Source organism: Suncus etruscus, chromosome 18 (assembly GCF_024139225.1).
Source record: "Suncus etruscus isolate mSunEtr1 chromosome 18, mSunEtr1.pri.cur, whole genome shotgun sequence".
Lineage (NCBI taxonomy): Eukaryota > Metazoa > Chordata > Mammalia > Eulipotyphla > Soricidae > Suncus > Suncus etruscus.
Window position 1 is genome coordinate 18,816,040 of NC_064865.1, and position 20,809 is coordinate 18,836,848.

General features: G+C 47.4%; 2 protein-coding genes across 2 annotated transcripts; both read left to right on the forward strand.

Moving 5' to 3' along the window:
- Window positions 1–1,795: 1,795 nt before the first annotated feature.
- Window positions 1,796–20,360, forward strand: TMEM242 (transmembrane protein 242). Its single transcript, XM_049765471.1, has 4 exons — window positions 1,796–1,901; window positions 2,990–3,090; window positions 7,788–7,925; window positions 20,175–20,360. The coding sequence occupies exons 1-4, from the start codon at window positions 1,796–1,798 to the stop codon at window positions 20,271–20,273; spliced, it is 444 nt and encodes a 147-aa protein (XP_049621428.1). The 3' UTR covers window positions 20,274–20,360.
- Window positions 16,635–17,927, forward strand: LOC125996450 (L-lactate dehydrogenase A-like 6A). Its single transcript, XM_049765398.1, has one exon. It carries the CDS (start codon window positions 16,731–16,733, stop codon window positions 17,796–17,798), a length of 1,068 nt encoding a protein of 355 aa, XP_049621355.1. The 5' UTR covers window positions 16,635–16,730; the 3' UTR covers window positions 17,799–17,927.
- Window positions 20,361–20,809: the final 449 nt, after the last annotated feature.

Sequence of the window (20,809 nt, forward strand, 5' to 3'; positions counted from 1 at the left end):
GAATGCCTCTCCTCCTCCTTCCTTTCCTCTTATATTTGGGGATCATATGCAGAGCCCAGGACTGAACCAGGGTTGGCCACATTCAAGGCACTTTCCTTCTTCCTTGTACAATCCCTTAAAACTTCTCCATCCCCTTTCCTCCCCCAACCTAACTTTTCGTCTGTCTGCCTGCCTGGACCTTCAGAACTCTTTAGGAGCAAGCCTGATCATCTTGAATTGTATTTAATAAACCTGTCAGCAGATCTGCAGAACAGCTGCTGGAATTGAAAGGACAATAACTTGCACGCACAGGTCCTGTGTGTTGGTTGGGCCCAGAGGCTCTGCCATGCTAGAACATGTGCTATGCTTTCCACTTAAAGTGCCTCATTTGAGTGGAAGTTGCTATATTTATTCTAAGAGGTAGGGATCGTTAGTTTCTTCATTTGGAAAGACAGAACCTGAGGTACAGAGGGCCTAAAGATCTCAGTCAAGTTCACTGGGCTGGGAAGTGGCTTAAGACGTGTGCTCTCAGATCGGAGCTGTTTATTCATGTTTATGTCCAGGGGATGATTTCATTTGCTACTCCGTCCTCCTACGTGCATCTGTGACCCCATGCCTGGTGGCGAATAAATACACTGAGCACTTAGGAACAGAGAAACCAAAAAGGCCTCACTTCCCAGACCCCAAAGCTCATGGCCTTTGTCCTTGCTGCTGCTCTTTTCTTTAAGCGACAGTGTCAGGCCTCTTTTTGAGTAGTTTCAGAGACTCTTCTGTGGAAGCCTTCACCTGACCTGGGAGGCTCTGGCTGACCACGGTTCCATTTCCACTCTGCTCAGGGGGCACCCAACGGGCCTTGGGGAGAGGGGTCCATCGTGAGCACAGAGCCCAAGCTGCTTCCAGTCGCCACCCCTTTGGCAGACCAGCTCCCTTTGGCAGGTGGGCGCAGGTGGACTTGCAGCCTGTGTGGGCGACCGTAGCGGCTTCTCTTCTGCGGGCTGGGCCCAGCTCACCGCAGTGGAACCTCCTAGGATCCAACCAGGGAGTTATAAAGCCTCGCCTTGGGACCTAAAGGACCCTTGGTAGGGCTGGGCCGATAAACACACAAAACAGCAATACTGGGGCGAGAGAGATAGCACAGCAGTAGGGCAATTGCCTTGGAAGCAACCTGACCCAGGACCAAAAAGGTGGTTCGAATCCTGGCATCCCATAGGGTTCCCTGTGCCTGCCAGGGATGATTTCTGAGCAGAGAGCCAGGAGTAACCCCTGAGCACAGCCAGGTGTGGCTCAAAAACCAAAAACAACAACAGCAGCAACACAACAAAAACCCAAAATAATAAGCATAATAATAAATAAGTAAATAAACAATAAACAATATAATACATCTAATATAGTGTATGAATATATAAATATAATAAAATACATACATTTATAAATATGTAAAATAGAAAAATAAAGTTTATAAATATGAATATATACATACATATAATACATAATAAATACCAATGATGATAAGCATAATAATAAGTGTTTACTAATATGCATGAATAAAGCTCTGGCCCTGCACCCCAAACTGTGCCTGAGAGTCAGGGGAGCTCGGCTTCCAGCCCAGCCGCGAGGGCAGCGACCGTCACGGTCACCCCGGGCCAGGCTCGGGTCGCGTCCGAGGCCGCGGGGCGCTGGGCGGGGACCGGGAAGGGCCGAGGCGCCGCCCAGAAGCCCGGACGCCTGTTCCGGCGGCCCCGTGGCCCGGCCGCGGGCGGAACCTTGGCGCGCGGCTCGCCGGTTCCCAGCCGGAGCGCGAGGCGGCGGCCCGGCCATGGCGGCGGCGGGCGCGGGGCCGGCGGCGTCTGCCACCTCGGCGGTTCGGGCGCCGGCGCTGGAGGCTCCGGGGGCGCCCGAGGACCGGCTCTTCCTGGTGAAGGGTGCGTGGCGGCCCCGGACGGGTCGGGAGCCCCGCGGGTCCCCCGGGCTGGGCGCGAGCTGAGCCCGGGCCGCGCGTTCCCTCCCGGCCCGGGGCGCTGCAGCCCCGGGACGCGCCTGCAACCCTCGGCCCCAGACCTGGACAGGGGGACCCGGGGGCTGGGCCGCTTCACAGGCGCTCCTGCCCAGGGCAGTTCCTCAGATGCCAAACCTGGGCTTGCTTGATTTGGGGTGTTTTTGTAGTTTAAGATATATTTTATAGGGCCCGGAGAGATAGCACAGCGACTTTTGCCTTGCAAGCAGCCGATCCAGGACCAAAGGTGGTTGGTTCGAATCCCGGTGTCCCATATGGTCCCCCGTGCCTGCCAGGAGCTATTTCTGAGCAGACAGCCAGGAGTAGCCCCTGAGCACCGCCGGGTGTGGCCCAAAAACCAAATATATATATATATATATATATATATATATATATATTATATACAATACATAGAATTTAAAATACATTTATTGTATTCATTTATTTATTTTTGGTTTTTGAGCCACACCCGGCGGCGCTCAGGGGTTCCTCCTGGCTCTCTGCTCAGAAATAGCTCCTGGAAGGCACGGGGGACCATATGGGACACCGGGATTGGAACCAGTGACCTTCTGCATGACAGGCAAACGCCTTACCTCCATGCTATCTCTCGGCCCCTTACTCCTGGCTCTGTGTACACACACACACACACACACACACACACACACACACACACACACACACACACACACAAACACACACCACTCTCTCTCTCTCTCTCTCTCTCTCTCTCTCTCTCTCTCTCTCTCTCTCTCTTTCTCTCCCTCCCTCCCTCTCTCCCTCTCTCCCCCCCTCCCTTTCCCTCTCCCCCCCCCCCCCCCCAGGGACCATCTGGGCTGCAGGGACTTGAACCCTGGTGGGCCGCGTGCAGGCCAGCGCCCTCCCTACCATGCTCTCTCTCAAGGCCCAAAGTGGCTTGATTTTCACCTTAGTAACCGAAATAGTATCTGAAACTCGCGGGTGAACTTTTTTTCTTCTTGAACTTGACTCATGCCCTGCACCCCAATTTGCCCTTGGCAGGTGGCATTTTCCTCGGAACTGTTGCCGCCGCTGGGATGCTGGCAGGGTTCGTGACGACTTTGTCGGTGGCCAAGAAGAAAAGCCCGGAATGGTTCAACAAGGTTTGTGAGTTCCTTTCACAGCATTGTGCGTGCACGTTTAAGCGGTGGTGGTTTCATGGAGGAATCAAGAAGATGCTGAGGGTCTTCCTTCCTTGCTGCTTGTTGTTTTTTTGTTTTTGTTTTTTATTTGTTTTGGGCAACACCCAGCATCACTAAGGGTTGCACTAAGGCAAGTGCTCCTGGCTCTGCACTCAGAAATTACTCCTGGCAAACTTGGAACCATATGGGATGCCAGGGATCGAACCTGAGTTGGCTACATGTAAGGCAGACACCCTACCCACTGTGCTATCACGCCAGCCCCTAGTTATTTGTTCTTTCACACAGTCCTAACTCTGTCTTCCCCTACCCATACACATGGCTTATTCATTCATTGCTTCCATAGCTGTTAACTTTTACATAGCGAGCTCTGTACTAGTGAGGTATAAGATACAAAAATAAACGCAGCATATCTGTCCATTGGGAAACCAAACGACTATATAATTTGATGTTATTATTTTATGTTTTCTTTGGGAGAACACTGTTTTTGAGAACGAAATCTCAAGAACCAGTTACATTTTCTTTCCACTTATATAATCTAACAGATTTAAGACTTGGGGCTGGAGAGATAGTGTTGTGTATGTAAATATTTTGGGGGATTACTATGTTGCTCACCCTAATCTGTGCCCTACCCTAGGGTGTGACCTGGCATTCTGCCCCCACCCTAGGGTAGGACCTGATTCTGCTTTCACCATTGGTTGGTATCTGATCCCACCATTGGGTGAGCCTGACTCTGGAGGATAAGAGCAAGGGTCTGTGGAAGGCGAGAGCTTTTTTGCTGGCTGGAACTGAAGCTGAGTCTTTGGACTTCAGTTTTGTCCATCCGAATAAAGCAAATATTTCCACGAGCCTGACTGTCTGCGAGCTGTTTACCCGCCGTTTCACCTCAGAACCGTGGGCTAGACAGGGTGGCAGACACGTGCTCCGAGCTGGAAGAAAAGGGCCTCATTCTCCATCCCTCCATCAGTCAACCTCTTCAGGGGCTGTCCTGCTACAAGATAGCACAGCGGTAAAGCGTTTGGCCTTGCACGCAGCTGATTCAAACAGAAGGTGGTTCGAATCCCAGCATCCCATATGGTTCCCTGAGCCTGCCAGGAGTGACTTCTAAGCGTGAAGCCAGGAGTGGCCCCTGAGTGCTGCCAGATGTGATCCAAAAACCAAAAAAAAAAAAAAAAAGACTTAAGGGCCAGAGAGATAGCATAGTGGTAGAGTGTTTGCCTTGCATGCAGCTGATCTAGGACAATGGTTTGAATGCCGGCATCCCATATGGTCCCCTGTGCCTGCCAGGGGCGATTTTTGAGCGCAGAGCCAAGAGTAACCCACGCACAGCTGGGTGTGACCCAAAACAAAACAAAAAATAAAGACTGATGGGTCCTATGGGGGTAACAGACCACGTTAAAATGAGTACTCTGGGGCCTGGAGAGATAGCAAAATGGTGTTTGCCTTGCAAGCAGCCGATCCAGGACCTAAGTTGGTTGGTTTGAATCCTGGTGTCCCATATGGTCCCCCGTGCCTGCCAGGAGCTATTTCTGAGCAGATAGCCAGGAGTAACCCCTGAGCACCGCCAGGTGTGGCCCAAAAACCAAAAAAAAAAAAAAAAAAAAAGTGCTCAGAGTTTATGAGGAACTTTCCAGATCAGTGCTGTGAGTGTGTCGTCATTGACCCAGATTCCCTATTGGAGAGGTAAGGTGGAATGAGGAGACTTCAGAGGATGTTTAGTAACTGAGTTTCCCCAGAGCAACCACCAGATTGTTTTCACCAGGCGGGCAGTGGGCTTCAGGAAACTGTGGGCAGCTGTTTTGGAACATTCATAAGTAGCATTTGAGAGCTTGTCTTTTGCTGCTGCTCCCAGGGGCAGGGCCAGGACACCCCTTTGTGGCCTGAATTTGTGGCAGACTCAGATGGTGTCAGCGACTGCAGACTTACTCACTGGGACATGATCCTTCCTGACTTGTGTCTTGATCATGGGGAACAAAGAAGGCTCATTTGGCAATTTGTTGAGTTGGCTTCTGCCCCTAATTCAGAGGGATTTTAAGTGTTCAATTTTCAGTTACCTCTGTTGTTACTCCAGAATGTCTTTTGTCCTGTTTGTGTTGCCTTTAGCTGGGTTGAAATGAATGCTGAAAAATGGAGGAGATAATTAAATAGGGCATTTTCACCCTACCCATCTTTATATATATTTTTCACACATACCAAATTATCTGCATTAATTTATAGGCTGGAAAAAAGAACAACTGTTGAGAAAATTAGATCATTGTTGTTGAGCATTTTTGCTTTGTTGGTACATAGTATTGTTTAGCAGACAGGCTCACAGACAAACAGCAACCCATAGGTGTTGTGTGTGAAGTTATTTTTATTTATTTTTGGTTGGGCTCACACCTGGCAGTGCTCAAGAGTTACTCCTGGCTCTGTGCTCAGAAGTCATTCCTGCTGGTACTTGGGAGGATTATATGGGATGCCTGGGATTGAACCCAGAACAGCTACATGCAAGGCAAACACCCTACCCTACTGTGCTATCGCCCCAGCCCTGCAGTTATTTTAAACATGTTGCATATCATATTCAGGTAAAACTAGGGAAACAAAATTAATCTCATCTGACACCATTGGTGCTTTGAGAAATTTAGAATTTCAAGTAACTGAAAGAATTGCCTCTTCAGTAGTGTAGATATTTGAATATTCTCAGGGAAAGGTGAGCTTTACTCTAACTGTACACAAAAATTCTGTTCCATGTACAGAAGTGCATGTTTGCATTTGTGGGCCAGTGTCTCCAGTTGGGGTGCACAGTGGCTTTTCCTTAATCAGGCAGCCATGCTGCCAGACGCTGCAGCTTTTCCATGCTGAGGGACCTTGAGCAGTTGGTCTCATTATCAGTAAAATGGGGATCAATAGCACCTATCTCAAAGTGATGAGTTAATACACAGCACATGCTGACAGCAGTGTGGGGACACTGATGACACCATATTCAGGGGAAAATAGATTCCTCATATCTGCAAATTCACCTGTGATAAAAATTTGGTTACTGGGGCCAGAGAGCTGGCTCAGCTGTAGGGCGTTTGCCTGGCATGAAGCTGACCAGGACCGACCCCGGTTCTACTCCCAAAATCCCATATGGCCCCCAAGCCTGCCAGCGGCGATTTCTGAGTGCAGAGCCAGGATTAACCTCTGAGCACTGCCGGTTGTGCCTCAAAAACAAAATACACACACACACACACACACACACACACACACACACACAAAATTGGGTCACATAACAGTATAATAAGAAAATAATAGATTCTGGCCTCTCTGAGCAGTAGAACTTTTCTACTACTGGTAAATAGACAATGAATCCCACATGTATACTTGGAACCCTAAAATACCAGGTGTAGGGACTGGAGCAGGGAGGGCATTTGCCTTGAGTGGCTGACTCAGTTTTAATCCCTGGCATGCCATGTGGTCTCCTGAGTACTGCCAAGAATGACCTGAGTGAAGAGCCAGGAGTTACTCCTAAGCACTACCAAGTGTGCCTCCCCCCGCCATAATAATAGATGAAGAAAAATAGCTCACCACCTCTATAAAACTTTACTATACTTTTGTTGTGATTTTTTTGATTGTTGCAGGCCACGTCCTGTGGTGCTCAGGTATTCCTTCTGATGAGGCTCAGAGGATCCTAAATTGGAGGTCGAACTAAGGTCTGCCATAGTGCAGGGCAAGTGCCCTGCCCACTGTGCTATCACTGTAGCCTCGAACATCACCATACTTAAAAGGATCTTGGGGGGGGGGTGGTGGAGAGATAGCACTGTGGTAAGGCGTTTCCTTGCATGCAAAAGGATGGTGGTTCAAATCCTGGCGTCCCATATAGTCCCTCGAGCCTGCTGGGGGCAATTTCTGAGATAGAACTAGGAGTAATCTCTGAGCGCTGCCAGGTGTGACCCCCCCCCAAAAAAAAAGGATCTTTGGGGTGATGGGGAACTCCTGTGTTGTTGCTCTTCTCCTGTCTGGCTCATGTATGTATGGTCTCAAAGTTGTTCATGTCTTCTACTTGTAGCATTGACCTAATGTTAGAGCTCACAAGGAAGGTCTTGGCTTATTTTCTAGCTGCTTCTTTATCATTGCCTGCCCTAAATGGAGTTCGTATGTGTCAGGCACTTTGCTTCATGTTTCAGAGCCCTTCCTAGGACTGGAGAAAGGATAATGGGGAGCATGCTGTTATCAGCATACACATGGCTGATCTGGGTTCTATCTTCACATGTGGTCTCAGCCCTGGACACCATCGGGTTGTGCCCAAAATCAAAATAAAAACCCAAAGTCCTCTCACGACCTCACACATCTTGTCTCAAGCGCGGATGTAGCCCATCTTCCAGTAAGTTCTCTTTTAAGCCTTCCCCTTCGGCTAGCCCATGGGACTGTCAAGAGCAGGTGTGGGGCTAGCATTGTCTTTGCTGCTGCATCTTGCTGAGCCTCTTGACTCTTCCAGGAGGGGAAGGCGCTGGCCTCACTTTGTCTCACTGTCCCAGGAAGCTCAGTTTGTGGGTTTCCTATGTCTTATGGGCCTGGGCAAGGAAGCTACCGTTTGCTCAGGTTGCTCTGGTTGCCCCAGGTCCTGGAGCTTATGACGACTCCTTGGTGTCCGGACCTCTCCTTTCTGGAATGATACAACTGAATCCTTTGTCTCCCCGCAGGGCAGCATGGCCACAGCAGCATTGCCGGAGAGTGGGTCTGCGCTTGCCCTGCGAGCCCTGGGCTGGGGCTCGCTGTGCGCCTGGTGTGGGGTCGGCGCAATCAGCTTCGCTGTCTGGAAAGCACTGGGAGTCCACAGCGTAAGTAATCACGCTCCGTTGGCGGCTGGGAGTTCTGCGAGGGCCTGGGCGGGCCCTGCTGCTCCAGTGCTCTCAGCCTCCCGATTTTCAGATCTGCCTGTAGTTCACTGGGGAAAAGACAGCAGCACCTGTATCTGAATTCTTATTGGTACCTGATAATTCTTTATTACTGATGACTCTCACTGGATCCTTACTGATGACTCTCACTGGATCCTTACTGATGACTGATAATCTCACTGGATTCTCACTGATGACTGATGACTCACTGGATTCTCAGGGCATTATGACAGTTGCCTTGGATGCAGCCAACCCTGGTTCTGTCACAGGGACCCAGATAGTCTCCTGAGCACTGACATGTTTGTCCCCCAAATAAAAAAATTTAACTTAAAAACAGAACAGGGGGGGGCCGGGCGGTGGCGCTAAAGGTAAGGTGCCTGCCTTGCCTGTGCTAGCCTTGGACGGACCCTGGTTCGATCCCCCGGTGTCCCATATGGTCCCCCAAGCCAGGAGCAACTTCTGAGCACATAGCCAGGAGTAACCCCTGAGCGTTACCGGGTGTGGCCCAAAAACCAAAAAAAAACCAAAAAAAAAAAAACAAAAAAAAAACAGAACAGGGGCCGGAGCGGTGGCATGGAGCAGTAAGGTATCTGACCTAGTATGGACCGAGGTTCTATCCCCAGGCGTCCCATAGGGTCCCCCAAGCCAGGAGCGATTTCTATTTCTGAGCACATAGCCAGGAGTAACCAACCCCTGAGCGTCAACGAGTGCGGCCCAAAAAACAAACAACAACAACAACAACAAAACAAACAATAAAATGAAAACCTGTTGGCTCAGAAAGATACTGCAGATCCACTTCTCCCCATGGTCTGGAGGTGCATTGATCTCTCAAATCCACATCAGGTTTGGTCTAAGCTTAGTTATTTGTTGACTCTAAGTGGATCCTTTCATGGGGAGCAATAAGGTTGCCCATAGGCTAATGATGAACGTTCATCTTCCTCTGGTAGGAAAGACAATCAGAAAATGTTGAAAAGAAATGGCCAGGCCTATATACTGAATAAATTGAGATATTTCTGCACGAGTGCAAGTAAATCAAATCATGTCAATGCTGGTTGCTAAATTAAACTTTATTAAATCTCCAATATAAACTGTTAAAAAAAAATGTGCTCCCTCTACTGGCTGCCCTCAGCTACTGCCTTGCCTTCTGTTAACCCGCAGCACCATCTGCCGGCATAACCTGGAATGTGTTTAAAATGTGTCAATGAAACTAGCTTCTTAGAAGTGGCTCAGATTTACTCCTTGTTTTCTTTGCCATTGTAGAATTTCATTTCACAGAGAACTTATATGATGTACTAAATATGAATCTTCATTTTAAACAGTGCCGTGTCATTTAATTAGAGGTCCCAGAGAAAGGACAGCTACCAAGTCAGTTGCCCAAAGCTATGACGTGTGGCTGGGACCTAGGACCCCCACACCTCCACACCCACCCCATGTCTTGTGCAGAAGTGTCACTAACGGTGTCTCGGCTTCATCAGTGGCTTTGGTGACATATGATTATGAACACGCAGCCTAAGTTTAAAAAGAATAAAAATGAACACTTGAAGGGTCGGAGCCCTTAAGGCATCTGTCCAGCTGTTGGTAGGAAACTGCTGTGTCCAGTGCCAGTAAACGCGAGCCAGGGCAGGGCAGAGCCAGCTGGTTTGTCCAATCCAGAAAAGTTCAAAGTTGGTGATACCAACTGACAGTTTCCTGTGTGCCCAGGACCCTGCCCCCTGCTGTTAGTAACGCAGTGATGCAGCTGTCCAAACAGTGACTTGTTGGCTTTTTTTTTTTTTTTTTTCTTTCACCTCTTTATAGCAGGCATTGATGCTGGAAGGATTTCTAACAAGGTTGAGCATATTTGCGGTTAGACTAGCTTATCTTTATCTCCTCCCCTTAGCATAAAAACCATTAGGTACATAAAAAGTTTGTGATAGGAAGCTTGATCACTGTGCCTGTGTCTTCTGTTATTTGAACTTGTCACCTTGAAGTCCTAGTCCAAAGCACCTATTGCAAACATTGTGGCTTGCATATATAGAAAAAGATATCTGTGATGCCTGGCATAGTTGGTATTTATAGGTAATGTTTCCTCCTAAGACCTACAGTCTCACTAGCAATAAGCTCATGAATGCAGTCTTTGTTGTTATGAACTATTTCCATTTTTCCAGAGATATGATCTTAAAAGTAACAGAAATGGAGGAGGTTTGCTAATTTTTTCCCAGGAGTCAGGGAAGTAGAATCACAAAAGCCTCAAGAACTTATAATCACTTAGTTCTTGTAGACAGCTAGAGCCTGTTTGAATATAAATGTGGCTTTGTTGTAGTGCTCAGGTCAGAGGAACCTCTTTGCAGAGTAAATAAATCCCCCCCCCCCTTAGTGGCTATGTGATACTCTGCGGTACATTATGAAAAACTCCACTCAGCCTCCCACCAATGGCATGTAGACAGTAATTTTTCACTATTCAACATCACAGTGAAATGTTAAGTGTTTAGGCATACAAAAAGCATTCCCTTTGATAGTTCTTGGTGCTTAAGACAGAAAATGTTCTTGCTGAATCGGGTGCATTTTCAGAATGTGCTGGTGTCAGTTGTTGATCAGTGGGGAAGTTAATAGTTTGGCTGATGCCCACAACATACAGTCTTCCTTGCCTTTGCCAGTGGCTTCTGTTACTCTGACATCGCTGCTAGTCAGGTAGATGGGGATGGTTTTCCTTTCCTTACTGATACTCCAAATTTCCTGCTGCTGGAATAAGCTTTTCTAGAGGGACTCTGAGGCTGGAGCTTGGCCGCCCCTCCCAAGCCATCCTTCACTCCTGATCTGATTGGATTATTTCTCTAAAATTCAGGCTGCTTTTTCTTGGGAAAAAACAGATATGTAAATAAGGCTTACATATTTGAAATACTTTCCTAAAAATTGTCGTTTTACTTTCCTATTTTTTTGTTTTGTTTTGTTTTTTGGCCCAGTGACACTCAGAAGTTACTCTTGGCTATGTACTCAGAAATCGCTCCTGGCTTGGGGGACCTTATGGGACATTGGGGAATCGAACTGCGGTCCGTCCTAGGTTTGTCGCTTGCAAGGCAAATGCCCTATCACTGTGCCACCACTCTGGCCCACAACTTTCCTGTTCTAAGAAGGCTCCTATAAGAGAAATACCCCTTCCCTTTTTTTTTTTTTTTTTTTGGTTTTTGGTTTTTGGGTCACACCCGGTGGTGCTCAGGGTTACTCCTGGCTCTATGCTCAGAAATTGCTCCTGGCAGGCTCGGGGGACCATATGGGATGCTGGGATTTGAAACACCATCCTTCTGCATGCAAGGCAAATTCCCTACTTCCATGCTATCTCTCTGGCCCCCGAAATACCCCTTCCCACTAGGACAATACCACTCAAAACATCATTCAAAACATGCACTTTAATTAAACATGTCTCTTCTCTATTTTTTGGTAGCTGCTCCAAGACATGCTTCTGATGTTAATGTTTGGGCCCACTTCTTAATTATCTTGTGACTAGCTCAAAGGCTTTCACTAATTATAATTCAGTCTTTTTCTTTGACTTTTTGCTTATTTTTTTTATTATTTTGTTATTTTTGCTTATTTCTTTGTCTTTTTGCTTATTTCACTTTTTTTTTCTGTTTTGTTTTGTTTTTTTGGGCCACACCCAGCATTGCTCATGGGTTACTCCTGGCTGTCTGCTCAGAAATAGCTCCCAGCAGGCACGGGGGACCATATGGGACACCGGGATTTGAACCAACCACCTTTGGTCCTGGATCAGCTGCTTGCAAGGCAAACGCAGCTGTGCTATCTCTCCGGGCCCGCTTATTTCACTTTTTGCAGACATTCTGGTATATTTTATAATAAGCACTTTTGTTCCTACATGTTTTTTATTATTCATCTCAAATGAAACAGCAGCATAGGGGGACATCTAGAAGAAATATGTAAATAAAACTGGGAGAGTTGGGGGCCAGAGGATAGCACAGAGGATAAAGAGTTTGCCTTGCATGTGGCCCACCTGGATTCAGTCCCTAGTACTCCATAGGGTTCCCCAAGTACCACCAGAAGTAAACTCTGACCACTGTAGATGCCCCTCCAGAAAAGTAAAAAATAAAAAAAAACTGGAAGAGATTAGAAGTTTTTAACTGCTGAGATCTCTGTAAAAGAAATAACTCCATGCTCATTCATTGGTCTCGATAAAGATGAAGCATAAACCTGAATCTTCTGGAAGATTCCTTCATAGTCACTGCAGTTTAGCCACCTGCAGGGAAGTCTGAACAGAGGCTGAAACGAACAGTTCCTTCCTGTATCCCTGTCCATCTCAGCTCAGTCTGGCCTAGATCCCACCAGACTCCACTCTCGAGGCTCCCATGTCGTCTTCTGGTTGCTAGCCAGCTGACCGCTCCATTCTGCCCAGACATAACACCAACCTCCACCCCCAGCTTCTTCCTAGCATTGCTGCTTCTGTGTAGGCTGCTAGAAGTGATGCTGACCCTTTCCTTGTTTTACCTGGCCTGGTTCCCATTTCATGCCCCCACTTCTCCTCAGTGACCTGACGCTAACTTGTTATTTCAACTCCTGGCCCGCTGTGTCCCTCCTTAGCCCAGACCAGTTGGGTAACCTCAACTGCTGATGCACAGCTAATGGCCAGAGGCCAGGGACACCACTGGTCTTCCATAGGCCAGGCCCTGATGAGAAGGATGCAGGCCAGGGGTCAGTGGTGCTGCATTTGAGGCCACAGAAGAGACCATGTTCTTCCTACCTTGGACCCCTGATCCAGAACATTTCTCCCCCACTCTGTTCTCTGTCCACAGAGCCATGAGACATATTCTTTACCTTTTCCAACCTGTACAACTGTTTTGGCTGTTTTGGGTATGTCAAAGGTCACATTACTTCATATCTACCTCATGAAAATAACTCCCGTATATGAACAGACTCTATATGCCACTTTTTTGATGAATAAAGAAGCTGTTTACAGAGAACAGCATTAGTATTAGTTCTGCATTTTTAATTCTAGAGAATTGAAATGAATTTTAATAAAACAGCACCTAAGCAGTTAGGGTATTTATTGTAGTCAGATGTTCTCAATGCTATTATATGGTTAGGGGTATTTAAATATATATATATTTTTTTTTGTTTGTTTGTTTGTTTGTTTGTTTTTGGGCCAAACCCATCATTGCTCAGGGGTTACTCCTGGCTGTCTGCTCAGAAATAGCTCCTGGCAGGCACGAGGGACCATATGGGACACCGGGATTCGAACCAACCACCTTAGGTCCTGGATCGGCTGCTTGCAAGGCAAACGCCGTTGTGCTATCTCTCCGGGCCCATTTAAATATATTTTAATCTCATGATTTTTTTTTTCTATTTGCACATTAAAATAGTTGCCTTCCCCCCTTTCTTTCTTTCTTTTTTTTTTTTTTTTTTGGTTTTTGGGCCATACCCGTTTGACGCTCAGGAGTTACTCCTGGCTATGAGCTCAGAAATTGTTCCTAGCTTGGGGGGACCATATGGGATGCCGGGGGATCGAACCACGGTCCGTCCTACGCCTGCGCTTGCAAGGCAGACACTTACCTCTAGCGCCACCTTCCCGGTCCTGCCTTCCCCCCTTTCTAATGATTCATACAAGCATCTATTTTACATTGCCTCAAAAGCTATAGTGCCTTTAAAGTGAAAACTGAGTAGTTTATTAGAAGAGCCTGCCAATATTTTCATACAGATATTTGAATACTGTGAATAGGAAGTCAAACCCAGTACTGTTGTTGGGATGAATACTCTGCCTTTATTTTATGCAGAAGACAAAGCTCTGTGGACCAATTTTTGTCCTTTACAGGATACCTAGCATTGCTGACAAAGAAACAGAATTTTAAGGGCTGGGGTGGGTAAAGACCTCCACAGAGGGATCACAAAATTGTAGAGATTAGATCTGTGAGTAGTAGACCCACAACCCACTATTTTGTTTTAAAATTATATTTTTGCATTTTAGGCCTCTCAAATCACAAAAACTTAAAAAATAATTATATCCATAGATGCTCTACTTACATGCTGGCAGGTATTGAGCTTGGTTTAGATCAGTTTGTATTAACACTCTTTTTTTTTTTCTCTTTTTCTGCAAACAAGGGGTTTTGTGCATTAATTATTTTTAAAGGTTTCCCAAGAACAAAACATTTAAAATAACTTGAAAGGTTAAAAATACTTTCTGCCTCTGCATATTTTACCTTGTTCCTAGTACTGTCAAATATTTTTATGTTCGGAGCTAAAGGTAGATACTGATTATAAAAATAGCTGAGAAAGTTTTCTGTATATCCACAGTTTTATCTGAAACACATGCATCAAGCTTGCTAGAAACCCTAAATGGGTACCCACACATTCTCCCCTTTATTCAAGTACTAGCCCTGCCTCCTATCTTTCACTTTTTTATCTTATTTTCTTCCTTAACTCAGTTCCATATTTACTCTCCCACTCCATGGATGTTCACTGAGTAGCCCTTTCATGTTCAAGACCTATCTCAGAGGACAGAGCTACAATGGCAGATGAAAGATGATTCCTTTTAGACTGAAAAATTCCCTCACACAGTAACATGTAAACCCTGTAATGAAGAGAAATACAAGGTGCTTTACTGACATAGGGTTATGCAAAGTCAGCTCCTCCTGGAGACTGATGCATAAGGAAAAGATTGCCTTGTGAATTGGACTTTCATATAGCAAAGGCCGTGGGAGTTGGTAGTGGTGAGCTTAGGTGGAAGGAGTAGAATGACTCAGCCTAATCCTTCTTGGTCTGTAGACTTGGTCATCTTGATCTACTGCTTCCTTCTTTCTTGGTGGTGTGACCAAAAGCAAGACAGACTTGGTATCAGCTGTGGTGGAGCATTTTGAACCAATCAATCTGAGTACTATTTTCAGTTCTGCCAGAGAGAGCTGAGAAAAGCGTTTAGCTTCTCACACCTTTGAGTGGACCTAAATTTGTTCTGGAGGTCATGCCTCTTTTCCTTCATTCTCAAGATGATTTTAGATTTAAAAAAAAAAGCTACTTTGAGGTTTGTTTTATTTTTTTCCAGTGTCCTCCCCTCAAGTTCATTTAGCTGGGGCTCAGGGGAAAGTCTGAAGAGGCAGTTACCAGAGGGGTGGTATTTCTGAAGATGTTAATACTCTAGAATGAAAATCGCCACAGCCAGAAGCCATCTAGTTAAGTGTCTTTAGGCCCTTGAATTGCAGCCTCAAGAACACTTGTCTTGGCAAATTATTTGACTAGTCAGAGGAGTCATTATAGGAACTCCGGACAGGCATCATGTAAAAACATGTCCAATTAGGGCTAGAATCAAGGAAATGACAGCTGTCAACATGGCTCTTTGTAAAGAATCCCTCTGAAATATCGGCCACCATTCACTCAAGAACGTCCCTTGTTTGAATTTCTGGTGTTTCCTGCCACCTGGACCCACCTGTTCCCAGGGAAGATACCATCTCTGTAAGAGATGGTCACTTTCCAAATCCACAGTGGAAAACAGCATCAAGGACCAGGTCTAAGGCAGGAGTGAGCGCTAAAGGCTTGCCTTGCATGTAGCTGATCTGGTTCAACCCTCAGCACCTTTAGCCCCACCAGCAATCATCTCTGAGCGCAGCGCTGGGAGTGAACCCAAAGCATGTGGTCCCAACCACAAACCCCAAAGGCTAAAGTTAGGGAAAGATCCTCCAAATGCCAGAGCCCCAGTGTTTAGAGCCCCCAACAATGTGCACTCCCCAGTCCCCAAAATTAATCATAGTTTGGGCCCGGAGAGATAGCACAGCGGCGTTTGCCTTGCAAGCAGCCGATCCAGGACCAAAAGTTCGAATCCTGGTGTCCCATATGGTCCCCCGTGCCTGCCAGGAGCTATTTCTGAGCAGACAGCCAGGAGTAGTAACCCCTGAGCACCGCCAGGTGTGGCCCAAAAACCAAAAAAAAAAAAAAAAAAAAAAAAAAGAAGCTTTAAAAAAAAATTAATCATAGTTTGAAGTGCACTTCTGTTGTGTGCTTATTGATGGCTGGGGGTGGGGTGGGGCGACACAACCTACGCTCTGCAGGTGGAGAGAATATGTGGCCTCCCTTCATGCTCATCACGGGGCCTTAGGGGAGGGGCTTCGGACAGTTGAGATTGAAGACAGTGCTGGCCTCTCTTTCGCTGGGTGCTCTCCCCTCGGGCCAATTCAGACCCATAGGACCACAGGGAGGGAGAACCACCTCCATCGTCTCCACAACTCAAAGCCCCTGAGGAGACACGGGGATAGGTCATGCATGGCCAGCCAGGAAAGCCCGAAAAAGAAGGTTCTCGAAACTCCTACCCCAGAAGACAAGAGCATCCCATTTCTGGAGGCAGGAAAACGGCGCTCAAGCGGGCTCTTCATTCCTCCCGCAGGAAGGAAACGGAACTCTGTTTTCGAAAGCCCAGAAAACCGGGCACCCCCAGGGATACGGGCCCATCTCTCTTCCAGCAGAATCCCTAGCATGGACTGTGCCTGTGGTACTTTGGTGAACTCACCCACCAAAGGATGCCTGTTGATGCTGCTCAGACCCTTCCCAGGAAGGCCCGGGGGAGCCTCAAAGAGTGCTGGCACGCGGCAGGACGTCCGTTGGAAGTGACACTCGCTCAGTGTTCCTGGCGCCAACGGGCGGACTGGCATTCTGGAGCTCAACGCTCTTTTCCCCTCTCTCGCCGGACCTGCCTAAGAGCTCAGGGCCGTGCATTGGGCGGCAGGATTTCTGTGAACCGGTGGGCGAGTGGGTGCTGCGCGTCTCCAGTGCCCGGTACCCAGCATGGCCTTGTGGGCCCGCCGGGCGACTGGCTTGTTCCTCGGGGGCGCCTGGCCTGGCCGCTCTGTGGGCCAGATGTCCACCCAGGCCGGGCTCCTGAAGCCCTTGGCCAGGGAGAAGGCCGCGTGCCACAGCAAGATCTCCATCATCGGCACTGGCTCGGTGGGCATGGCCTGTGCCATCAGCATCCTGCAGAAGGGCCTGGGGGACCAGCTGGCCTTGGTGGACGCCAACGAGGACCTGGTGCAGGGCGAGACCCTGGACCTGCAGCACGGCAGCCCCTTCGCCAGGATGCCGCACATCGTCTCGGGCACCGACTACCTGGTCACTGCCGACTCCAGCCTGGTGATCATCACGGCGGGCGCCCGCCAGCGCGAAGGAGAGTCACGCCTGGACCTCGTTAAGCGTAACGTGAGCATCTTCAGGTCCATCGTGTCCAGCGTCATCCAGTACAGCCCCCACTGCAAGGTGCTCGTGGTGTCCAACCCCGTGGACATCCTGACCTACGTGGCCTGGAAGCTCAGCAACCTGGAGCCCAACCGGGTCCTGGGCAGTGGCTGCAACCTGGACACAGCCCGTTTCCGCGTGCTGCTGGCCCAGCGCCTGGGGGTGCACCCGGAAAGCTGCCACGGCTGGGTGCTGGGCGAGCACGGGGACTCGAGCGTGCCCGTGTGGAGCGGCGTCAACGTGGCGGGCGTCTCCCTTCGCAACCTGAGCGTGCACGACATCACCAAGGAGGAACCCGAGGCCTGGGGCCGCGTGCACCAGGAGGTGGTGGCCAGCGCCTACCGGATCATCCGCATGAAGGGCTACACCTCGTGGGCCATTGGCCTGTCTGTCGCCGACCTCACGGAGAGCATTCTCCGCAACCTGCGCCGCGTGCATCCTGTCTCTACCCAAGTGAAGGGCCTCTATGGCATCACCCAGGACGTGTTCCTCAGCGTCCCCTGCGTCCTGGGGGAGAACGGCGTCACCGAGCAGATCCTTGTGCCACTCAGCCCCGAGGAGCAGGCAGGGCTGCGGAAAAGTGCAGAGACGCTCTGGGAAATTCAGAAGCAACTCCGGTTCTGAACCCCGCTGCTCCCGAGGTCTCAGCCATGAGACTGAGACAGTGGCTTTTGGAATCAGCTTCAACTCTAAAAGTTGGGAACAAGAAGGAAGGACGAGTGTCAACAAAAGGAAGACCTCATCCTTCATCCCTTTATTCAGCACCCAGATACTGGGTTATACTTTTTATTTTAATGTATTTTATAGCTCTCAAATTACCACTCTGTAGGTATTTGAGAGCCTACATACACCCTTGCGTTCTTTCATTTATGTATGTTGTAGTTGGCATTTGATCTGATATGTACTAAAGGAATTCTGGTTCTTTCATTAAATGTTCATTCACTTCTGGCTAACCAGCCTACCTTTGTTCATTTGATAGTGTAAATTTCTCTCATCTAATAAGTAAACGTACTGTGCAGTGATGGTACGGAAGGTACCTGGGTTTTATCTTGGGTACCACAAGTAACCACAAGCTGACTATCAGCTCTGGAAGCCCTCAGGCATGACCAGTGTGGCACGGGGTGGTTCCTCACACAGGACCCGAGCAGTATTGCTTCCTCTGACCTTGTCTGTTTACGTTCATAAACATTTCTTTGTCAAGACATGCATGGCAGTTGCCCAGAAATAGCCCCTCACTCATACCAGGTGTACTTCCAGAATCCCCTCTGAAATGTGAGTTACCTCTTTATAGATGCAATCTTGAGTGTGGTGGAGTATCTAACCAATCTCAGCCCATCTCCAAAATGTTTTTTATTAGTGACAAGAGACTTGGTGTCTGTCTCCCTAGTTTTCTTGCCACCTGATTTGAGAATGGCTGCCATACACACTTGGAGCCTGCAGTCCGACCTTGCTGGGTGTCAGCCCTGGGACTGGGTATGGAGCTCTTGCAGCAGCGGCTCAGTCCCTGGCGTTATGTCCTGCATAGCAACCCTGCTACAGATAACCCATCCATTGCCAGTGAAGTTTTCCCAGATCAGAGAAAAGGGGAATGGGGGTGGGGAGGGGATTACAGGAAAGAGAGCTCTGATATTGAAGAATGCTTCTGAGTAAAACCAGGTTTTCTAGCCAGAGCCACTTCTTTGACATCATGTCCTCTTCTACCCACTTTTCAGATCCAGTGAAGGCAGATAGCAGGACTTGTCATGGTGGTTTGTGCTTTTACAAACAGGTTTTCTTCAATGTACTCAACCTCTCATGGCTTTTGTCAACCATGTTTTTAAGCCAGGGAAAATTCTGTATATTGAATATCAGTGGCTGAGAAGCCCAGTCCCTTCTGCCTGCTGATCAAAAAGTCAATAGAAGTGAAAGAAACAAGTTTTTGTTGTCTCTGACATATAAACATATATAAATATTACAAACCTTCAATAAACCCCTGATTTAAAACAACTGAAGGAGATCAGGAAGAGTGGCTTAAGTGTTAGAACACGAGCTTTGCACATACCATGTTCTGGGTTGAATCCCCAGCACCATCTACTCCTCCCCCACCCCCAACTGAACTGCCAGGATTGGCCTCACAACAAAAATGAAGATGTTGGGCAGCTTGTGTTTCTTCTCTGTTAAACTGAAGTATAGACCACAGGCTGTAAAGATGCTAATGGGTTTTTCATTTTCATTTTTTTTTTATTTTGGGGGCTACATCTGGCAATTTTCAGTTATTCCTAGCTCTGCACTCAGGAATTATACCTGATGGTGCTCAGGAGACCATAAGCGATGTCAGAGATAAAACTTGGTTCCACTACATACAAGAAAAGAGCCCTTCCTGCTGTCTATCAGTCTTGTCCTGCTAATGGATTTCTTTATCCTCTCTCCCCCTCACTAACTGAACTCTTGTGTGTTCCTATTATCTCTCTGCTGAGCACCCAGGTAAATGAGGAACAAGTAAAACCAGCAAGACATGGAGATAACAAAGAAAAAAATAATGAGGAGAGGGGGCCTGAGTACAATAGGTAGGGCATTTTCCTTACACTCAGCATCCCAGCATCCCCAGCATCCCATATAGTCTCCTGAGCCTACCAGGAATTGATTTCTGGGTGTAGAGCTAGGAGTAACCCTGAGCGCCACAAGTATGGCCCAAAAACAAAAACCAATATATATATATATATATATATATATATATACACACACACACACACACACACATATATAAGAGGATGAGAGGAGGCAGGTGGGGGACAAGATAGTCCTCTTCTTCCTCTTTGGGCATCAGCTGCATATTCCCATGTCCCCCTTCAGCTCCTAGCTATATTCTGGATGGCTATGAAGGTGAAGTGTAAAGGAATCTATTCATGTCCCGACTCTTGGGCTTCTGACTTGCAAAGCATGCACACGAGGCCTTTGAGCCATCTCCCTGGCCTTCTTTTCCCTTGTCATTTAATGACTGATTTTTTTTTTCTTTTTCAGATGAAAGACTTTCGAAGTAAAATGCAATCGATTTTTCCAACAATTCCCAAGAATTCTGAGTCACCCGTTGAGTGGGAAGAAGCATGGAAATCCAAATGAGATGAAGTTGGTGGATATATTCCAAAAGGGTTGCTATGAAAAATTTGACTGTAGAGACACAATAGCCGAAGGACTCGAGTCAATTTCTCCATTGATGCAGATTTGACCATTCTTATGGGATGGCTCTAGTAGTTCAATGCCCTGTGATGTGTGTGTGTGTGTGTGTGTGTGCGCGTGCACATTTCTGGGAGGGGTAAAGTTATTCCAAAGTTGGGAAAGTTATTTTAGAATAACTGTATATGAGGACATTCAGATGGGGAATACTTCTGTTTATGACTGTCACAGATGAAAACAAATTTTGTATCTGAAAATAATGTATAATGCAAGATGGAAAATCTTTACAAACAGACTCCACGTGTTTTAATAATTTATAGTGTCTATAAGTTTATCTTTGGTAATTTATGATATATTTTTTATTATATTTATATAACATAATACCTTTTTAAGATCGAATTAATTTGGGTAACATGGTTAATGCAGTCGTATTAATATTTATTATTAGTATTGATGTACAAAGTCACTGCACCTCACCTCCA

What these genes read in the sequence shown, in the direction of transcription:
- TMEM242 (XM_049765471.1), top strand. Translation starts at nt 1,796, where the DNA reads ATGGCGGCGGCGGGCGCGGGGCCGGCGGCGTCTGCCACCTCGGCGGTT. An exon ending in GCCCGGAATGGTTCAACAAG is followed by an intron (nt 3,091 to 7,787) that starts GTTTGTGAGTTC and finishes GTCTCCCCGCAG; the next exon opens with GGCAGCATGGCCACAGCAGC. An exon ending in AAGCACTGGGAGTCCACAGC is followed by an intron (nt 7,926 to 20,174) that starts GTAAGTAATCAC and finishes TTTCTTTTTCAG; the next exon opens with ATGAAAGACTTTCGAAGTAA.
- LOC125996450 (XM_049765398.1), top strand. Translation starts at nt 16,731, where the DNA reads ATGGCCTTGTGGGCCCGCCGGGCGACTGGCTTGTTCCTCGGGGGCGCC.